Source organism: Schistocerca nitens, chromosome 4 (genome assembly GCF_023898315.1).
Source record: "Schistocerca nitens isolate TAMUIC-IGC-003100 chromosome 4, iqSchNite1.1, whole genome shotgun sequence".
NCBI classification, from domain to species: domain Eukaryota; kingdom Metazoa; phylum Arthropoda; class Insecta; order Orthoptera; family Acrididae; genus Schistocerca; species Schistocerca nitens.
The window spans coordinates 171,175,860-171,185,170 of record NC_064617.1 but is presented as its reverse complement, the minus strand read 5'-3'; the positions used below and the strand labels follow the sequence as shown (position 1 = coordinate 171,185,170).

The window sequence follows — 9,311 nt, the reverse complement described above, 5'->3', positions numbered from 1 at the left end:
CCTGGAGATGGTCATTACCAACCAAAATTAATTATCCAATTACAAATAAAAGTTACAATCCAAGACTGGAATTACAAAAAGCAAACATCTTGCAGAGGACATCTTTGAGAACAGATGGCAATGGAAATATTGTTTTGTCTGTAAGGCTTGCAGCATGAACTTAAGCGAAATACTTCATTTTATATGAAGTCAATCCATTAGCTGCAATGTAATTTTTATTTGCTTATATTTAGAGATTTCTGCTTGCCTGTTTTGGTTTACAAAGCCATTATCAAGTGCACCTCTGGGTATTGTGAATAGTGGATCTTATTTGCACCTTACTTGTAATCAATAAATTCAGTTTTATAAATTACATTTTTGCATACATCTAGGTGGGTTTAACGATCATATGGCATACAGGGGCCAACTGTGAACTGTCTGTTATGAATTAATACTATTATAATCATTTAGTTTTATAACACACAATTTTTCCTGATAACTGTTTGAATGTTGGGATCCTTAGATGACGTATGATTACAAATTTTTCATCTCTGGGAGCAGCAGTGGCGTGTTTGTTACATAGACATTACTGTTGAAGCATTTTTGTATATCTGTTATCTGTGAAGTCCTACACATATGATCCTTTCTTATAGTTGAAAATATCAATAAAATTTTCTGACTAAGGCTTGTGTTTCACATTAGTTTGTTCACCGAGTTTTCTTGTGTGTGTGTGTGTGTGTGTGTGTGTGTGTGTGTGTGTGTGTGTGTGTCCGTCTGTCCATCCAATTTTTCCAAAATACAGTATAACCCCCTTTTATGTTCCTGGAATTAACATTTTTTCCCCGCTGTTCACAACATTTTTTATTGCTCCCGTCAAATTTCATATGTCCACAATGTTACATCACACCTGATTTTGCGTCAACGTACTTATAATTTTCCCGCAATTTATGCTTTATGAATACATGTTCATAGAAAGAAAAAACTGATGTAAAATAAAATGGTGATGGCCACCAAACAGTGTTTACAAACATTATGTGGTTACGTTCCGTGACACCATGGTGCTGTACTTAGGGAATTTAAACCAGTACATGTGTAAAAGTTGGAACATTTCGCGCCGTATCTCCTGCTGCGTCCAATCTCTACTCTGCTTGGTGGCTGATAGGAGTAACTAGGTTCATACAAATAAGGGAATCATTACCAATCACAACCATTTCCAAACTGTTTCTACAGTGCATCTTCAGTTTTGTGATTGTTGTAATCATTGTCATACCTCTTTTGAATCATATTTAGTGTGTTTCATCTTTTGGCCACTTGTAGTGCTAGTTGGCACCTTCATTCAGTTTGTGTTGCTCAAATGTTTTTGGTTTAAACACAGCACAAATTACATATATTCTCATGCTGAGCAAAATATGTTTCAAGGATTTATTCTTGTTAAGTGCGATATTTATGTATCTATTCTTTGTTCTGTTACACAAAAACAATGTGAGCAATAGTTTGCATGTGTGTAGTTTTCTACATACCTGTAACTGAGGAAGCGCAGTACCGATAACCTCAAAAATACAACTACCGTTCAACAGGTGCAGAACAACACACAAAATACTTATGTAAATATTTGCATTTGATATCGAGAAAAAATTCTCAAAACGCTCTGTGCTAAGTATGAAAAAATATGTTACTAATGCAGTGTTTTATCATTCCTATAATGAATGACAGCTGCAGGCATTCCAAAAACATCGATAATGACTTATGAAACTGAGTCAAGTCTTTCTGCTTCCTAGTTATCAGTTCCCATTATATTAGCAGTTTTTATTAAATAATAAACCATTACTAGATAATAAACAAGTCTCTGGCATGAGTACTTTGATGCATATATGTGCACATAAATAAAGTGTGAAAATAGAAAGGGGGGGGGGGTGGTATCCTACACTTAACATTTACAGCTTAAAACATTATTTCCCACATTTTACACCATTTTTCTGAAGTCTGCAGTGTTTTCAATGTATTTGGCTTTGTGGTTTACATTTTTAAGATTTAAGTACAAAGTTGTTCAATTGCTTTCACATGCTTCCATATGTTCTTTGATCCTAATGTTGCTGTTTCTTTCCATTTTTCCACTGTAGAATTTGTTACAGTTTTCAAAAGAAATTTTGTACACTCCCGAATTTGAAAATTCTGAGATTTTGGCTTTTCCTGACTGAATTCATGTTTTCAGAGTCAGGGTCATGCAAAATGCAATTTTTACATTTTTCTTATGTATTACATAAAACACTGTTTAAAATGTTTAACAACTTAAAATGACTTACAAAAGCTGTAAAAATAAGACTAGACAACAGCTCACAGTAGCCCCCCCCACCCCCCCGATGCCATATCATCGTCAACACCACCTACATGGAAGTAGAAATGTAATTTATAAAAGTGATGTTACTGATAATAAGTCAGATGTAAATAAGATCCACAATTCACAACACTTATAGGTGCACCTGAATAAGGCATTTTCAGCCAAAACAAGCAAGCTTCTTGGGTAGAAATCTCTAAATACAAGCAAACAAAGATTACATTGCAACTACTGGAATTGGCCTATCAATAGAAATGTTTTTTACTTCTTTTAATTATGATACAACATGTGGATTTGGAACATAATCACTTATGCATGAACATTTTGTTCCTTGTCTTTTTATTAACTTATGTAACTTAAAGACCTCAGTTTTGAAAATGGCCCAATAGCTCACACTTGAGTATATTTTATGTGGCTGTACTATGAATATGACACCAAATATGTTCCTCTTCATATTCTGATATATTACAGGAACACCCAAAGAATTTATTGTATAAAGTCTTTAATACAAAACAGTCTTCAAAAATACTGTATTACATAGAACATTGTTTAAAATTTTTAACAACTTAAAAAAGTCCATTTATTTTTTCACTTACAAAAGCTGTAAAAATAAGACTCAACCAGGCTTTTAAACACACTGTTTATAAAATACAATACAAATTTTATATAAATATTATACATATTTGTTTGTATTTGGTAAAAGAAAAAAGAAACATCACATTACACAATCGTCATTGAAATACAAACGCCTTCATGTGCCTGTACAATATTTACAAAATATATTCACAATATTAACAATGTTTATATTTATAAAAATCACAGTGTAAGAATTATATATTTATATAAATAATCTGTTACTATACAAAGATCACCACTGATTTATTCTTGGTTTGTGTTCCCATTTATACTGAAAGTTTTGAAAAGGAGGGGAAGGGGTTGGTACAAAAATCTTTTCTTTCAAAAAGCAAGTCAGACTACTTCAAACAGATCTTAATAAAATTATTCTAATTCTTGTGCATCATCTCAATGTAAGAATGTTTTCATTTTACTATTTCTCCCTAAATGCTGAAGAGTCATTTTTGAGACATCAAAATTTTATTTTGGGAAAAAAAAATTAAAATAATTAAAATGCTGTTACTTGTGAAATCCATAGGCCATAACATAGGCCATAACTGAGGCCATATTTTAACATACTTTTCGCAGTAGTTCTGACCAAATCATAAATACTACACTTCATGGCATTAACATGCCATATTTCCAAAACTGAACAAGGATTAAAGAATAAGTGTGTATATGATATTCCAACTGCAGAACACTGCCTAGTTTGCCACTTCCACTAGTCAATGTAAGCTGACAGTGTTTGTTGGTCTTTCCACTTACAGCAGTGCTGCTTATCAACAGTTTCCAACAGAATTATTTTGGAAACACAAACAGTTTCACAATTTGTGTTACTTGCTGTTGCTATTAACAGAAGTGGTGGTGGTGGTGATGGTGTCCTTTTCAAAACCTCCATTATTTCTCACTCTTTGTATTGGATACAATTCAGCAATACAACAAAACTGTCTTGTTTTCATGGTAAGAAGTATCACTACAGAAAGTACTTTCACTAAGTTAAAGACACTATTACTTTGGTAACTTACTATCAAGCTGTTTCTCTGAAATAAAGAAAATGACAAAAATGAAAGAAGGTGGTACAGAAAATGGCAATAGGAACAGCCTGGACTGGATTACTTTGCATCACTTCTGTGATAAATGGAATGGTGCTGTTGCTAAACATGCTGTCAAACTTTTCTCCAAGCACTCACAAGACCTACAAGCACCTAATACTGGCCTTTGTACATATTTTCTACATAAAGTTAAGAAAGAATGGAATGCTTTTTAACTACTAAGCCTTGTAAGAATTTCTTGAGATGAGAAATAGTGTACACTTCACATTGGGTAAATATGTAAAGAACAAGAAATAAATGTAGTCATTAATTTCATTCAGACCACATGTCAGTCATTATACATCACAGTTCTAGTTCCTCCATTGTCCTCGATAACCGGTTATTGTCAATTCGCCTCCGCTGACTTCGTCGAACAGCATCAGCCCTTCTGTACGGTTCAGATTTTAGACCCAAAAGAATGTCTTCCAGGGCACCATTGTACACTTCATCCTGCTGCAGTAACTTCTTCTCTTGGACCAAGCGCGTCTTGCACTTCAGCTCATTAATCACAGCCTCCTGTCAGGACACATCAGGTTCAAGTGTTGTTTCCTGTGGGATGTATTTGTGAGAAAATGAAACTTGGCCCAATGTGGAAGCATTTAGGGATCTTCTGAAGTATTTTACTATCATGTACAGTGCATGACATTTACTTCCTGTTCCCATGACTGACTTCACAATACAAGCGTGGCATAATGCAACTGCAGTGCAAAATTCAAAACATTGCTTATGTATGGGACCTCAAGTGTTTACAAAAAGGGTAATTCACGCCAATTAGTGCTAACATTTACTGCATTGTACCCAAATAACTACGATTCCACCATTAGTGATATCTTCCCACAGGCCCAAGTTTCATTTATCGAAACACAACTAACAAAACTTGACATGCTCATGCAAATGAATCACACATAAAACCAAAATTTTTCATTTATTGTCTTACTGAAGCAAGAAGTTATTGCTTGTCTGTATAAAGCAGTCTACTGAAATAAGGCAATGCAGTGCAAAAACAAAACAACTAAGTAGCACTAATGCAAAAGTCATTTATCTCAAACCTAGCTACCAACAGACACATTATTCTGTAAGAGAAAGGTAGACTGGAGAAATCAGACAAAACACAACAACAACAAAATAAAAACACGAGACAAAGAAATCTTATTACACATAAGAATATTAGACCACTATCTAGGACTGTGACAGCAATGCATACTACGCTACCACTATGTTAGTATCAAATTTTGAAAAGGGCATTAGTAACATATAAATGCATATATACATACAGCAGTTAGTATTAGCCCACACTCCTTGTGACAACAAACACAGTGTTTGAGAATCACCAGTCTTATTCTTTGCTCCTTATAGCTCCACAGCCATACACACAGATTACAGCTGCAGGAAGTGTGAGGCACTACAAAAGAGCATGGAGAAAACGCACGAGACGAGTACCTACACAAAAGCATCCTCTTAAGTGATTCAACTGCTCCAGATAGCAACTGGACGACCATATAAAATGAAGAAAGAATTAGTGGGAAATCAGCAGTGAGCTCACTTTCGCAGTACTAACAGATGGTACCAGTCTCAGGATCTTACGTATAAGATTAATCATTTCAAGCTAAACTAGTGTGCAATTACAGTTGTCAACAGTGTTGAAACTTTTAAAAATGAGGTTACATTTAGACTCATGGCTACATGTGTATTTAAGAGCTCAAACCTGATGGTTTGAAGGATTTTAATACTGAAAAATAAAAACATCTCAACATTCTCTTTTTATTACTTAGACAAATGCAGTCCTCTGGATTGGTTATGTACTACCAACAGAGAGAACTTTACATTTGTAATATGCAAATATTCCCTTGCACCTAACCCTCAGACATAACTATAACCTCACTGCTATGTGAGGCGCACACACGCAGCAGTAGTGAAGTTCCTGCTTATTTTTGTTACCCACTTTGATAAAAGCCTGTGAAACAGTCAGCAAGTTTAATTGTACAGTTTTGCATCCAGTGAGAGCCGATCGTAACAATTACGTTGATGTTCACAATCAGGAGCATCTGTGACACAATAAATTGTGCAACAAGAATACACCACATTTGAGAAACCCAATATGAAACGGTTGTGAAAAATGATTATTTGTATGATCTGACTAGCTGCACAGGAATAAAATCACATTAATATCAAATTAAGCAAAACTTCAGCTGGCTGCTTCTAATTAACAAGATATACTGATCTTCCCCTTCTTTGTAAACAAGTTAGTGGTGTGTTCCTATTCATTTATCAACACAGACTTCTTGTGTACATCTGGTTGGCATTTGCATCACTCTGTCCATTGGTTCCTGTTGCCTTTCAACAACATAATATTAACACATTAATTACAATAATGCTTTTGCTCTTACAATAATAATTTAGCATTATTTATTGTTATTCTTCCTCTATAAAATTGACTTTTTGCTATTTATAGGAATGATATCATTTTGACCTTGTCTGTCATATCCAGTCACTGACTGCCACTTAATGAAAAGAGGTTAAGTTGTACTCCCCATTTCAGTTCCATTTCCTTTTTGCTGAAACCACATGCCACATATACAGGTTTATGCAATCTCATTACATCAGTCTATGCTTTCCGTTTTCACACATCGTGAACTATGTCCATATTTCTACATATGTTTGTTTTTTAGCCCCGATAATGAAGTTCTGTAAGTGTTAACAGTTCATGTGTTTCTATCCAAAAAAAAAAAAAAAAAAATCTCTCTCTCTCTCTCTCTCTCTCTCTCTCTCTCTCTCTCTCTCTCTCTCTTTGTTTGGCATTTTCAAGCAAAGACATTGTGCCTTTTAGAAACCTTTTCAGTGACAGATTAATTGCTCGAGAATTAATGTAATTTATGTATTTAAGTGAAATGTACTGTAATCAACATTTTATTACAAATTTTCACAAGTTATTTCTCTCAGAAGTTGGCAGTACCTTATTCCACATAGAATAAAAGATGGAACACGTAAATTTGTCAACAGTCATTTTAATAACTAAAATGCACAAGGAAATAATGAATGGCCTTTGGTCATCTTCAGTCCAAATCCTGGTTTGATACAGTCTTCATGCTAGTCTGTTCTGCACAACCCTCCTTATCTCGGCATAACTACTGCACTGTGATCAAGTCTTGTGAACGCCTCCTTATCCATCACATTACATTACCAAACTGATTATTCTTTGATGCCTCAAGTGCGTTCTGTCAACAGATCCCTTCTTTTAGTCAAGTTGTACAACAAATTTCTTCTCTCCTAATTTTGGTTCAGCACTCTCTCATCACATATCTAAACAACCCATCCAATCTTCAGCATTTTTCTATAGCAACTCATTCTCTTATTCACTTCAAAGTGATGCAGTTTGAAAACCAAGAATTTATTAGGCTTGCCACCGCAAGAGACTGAGGTCTCACTCTCTTCTCATCTGTACTATTTACCAGGATGTTTCACTCCTGAACATAGGTACATTCCACACACATACTTTCTGAAAAGCCTTCCTAAGTTGAAAATATATAATTTTTTTTTTCCAGAAACAGTTTTCTTATTATTGCCACTCTGCATTTCATACCCTCTCTACTTTGACCATCGTCAGTTATTTTACTCCCCGAATAGTAAAACTGATCTCTTTCTACTTTTAGTGTCTCATTCCCTAATCTAATTGAAAGATATGAACTCTTAATTTCACCAGCAAAGCATACCTTCAAGAAGATGGTGTAGTTTATGTCATTCTAATGTGATTGGCTAGACAAAAGAATCTACTCATTAATGCTCCTTCTGGCAGAAGCATTGAAGGGGAAGGAAGAGAGGTAAAGGAAAAGGGCTGAAGAGGTTTAGGAAAAGGGGTAGATTTCATAAAAGTCACCCAGAGCCAAGGGTCAGGGGAGAAGGAATGACTAATTGTTGTGGACTGCACCTGACGCAATTTGAAAACCTGAAAGTCTCATCTGGTGCTGTCTCCAACAATCAGTCTTTCCTTCTCATCCCGTGCGGTAAGTCTCCCCTGACCTGCGGTTCTGGGTGACTCTTCCAAAATATACTCCTTTTTCTAAACCTCTCCAGTACCTTTTCCTTCACTCCTCTTCCTTCCCCTTTAACCCTCCAGCCGGAAGAAGGAGCCACTGGCTCCTAAAGCTTGCTTAAGTACAACCTCCTTTTGCGTGTATGTTCTCCTACCGCCACATGGTGAGTAGATTTTTTATCTATTCAATCACATTATATTGTCAAAAACTGATTATTCTCGGTGTTATAGTTTATGTTATTTGAATGTTGAGTTTTAGCCTAATTCACACCAATTTTATCATCACCATCCACTTTCAATGCTTAGGAAAACACTTAGAAGGTAACAACTAATACAAACATTATGTAAATAATGCAGAAAAATTATTCTAATGCCTAGCAGACTGTGATCTGATCAAGTTTGAGAGCTAATTAGTGTGTAACCTCTTTTCTTGTAGCTTTGCCCACCACATACCATGCCACCTTAATATCTGCCGTTTACATCATTGTCTTCTATCAAAAATTTACTGTTATGCTGAGAGTGAAAGTTTTAAGTTTTTGCAACAACATTTTACTTTCCAGACAAGAATATTTGCTTGCATCCTAACACTGTTAACAGATAGTACAGATTTTTAATATTAATCTGCAATTTGAAAACTGGTCAAGTTTGTGGATATGATGAAAACAAGCAGAGACAGGCAATTAAAAAAAGACTGTAGCTGTACTCCTAAAACTCATGCCAATTAGGATGATTAAATGTGAATATTTAGCTAAATTCAACATTTGTGCAGTCAAAATGATCACTTTGCTGCTATCATCTGTTTTTTATTTTTATTTTTTTGTTGTTGATTACTGTAGAGACTGGTTTCAATTTGGTCTCCAATTTAGAAATGTTGCATCCAAAGCCATATCATGAATAAATTATTGTCTCTCACACAGTGATTATGTTCTGTGATGGAGAACATATTCAGCACTTCCACGTTTGTGGTGCTTCATCATTAAAGCCAATAAAATTGTTTGGAAAATCTCTTTGGAGTAGTCATTTAAATGAGCATGTGAAGAAAATGACATTTGCTGAATGTTTTAATGAATATTAATCTCACCTTTAACCTCACCAATAAACTTATTCCAAAACACGCTTTTAAAAAATATGAAGCTTAATTATTTGAATTAAATCTGGAAATATTACCAAGTACACATATAAATATAATAGAGGGAAACATTCCACGTGGGAAAAATATATCTAAAAACACAGATGATGTGACTTACCGAACGAAAGTGCT

At 34.8% G+C, this 9,311-nt stretch overlaps 1 protein-coding gene across 5 annotated transcripts in view; it reads right to left on the bottom strand.

The window, feature by feature from the left end:
- Positions 1 to 2,811: 2,811 nt before the first annotated feature.
- The window catches only part of LOC126251325 (formin-like protein), a 464,159-nt gene continuing 457,659 nt past the window's right edge, over positions 2,812 to 9,311 (bottom strand). For all 5 annotated transcript variants that reach the window (XM_049951660.1, XM_049951662.1, XM_049951661.1 and 2 more), the window contains one exon: positions 2,812 to 4,536. In XM_049951660.1, coding sequence (XP_049807617.1) covers positions 4,324 to 4,536 — 213 coding nt within the window. In that variant the 3' untranslated portion in view covers positions 2,812 to 4,323. The remainder of the gene's footprint in view (positions 4,537 to 9,311) is intronic.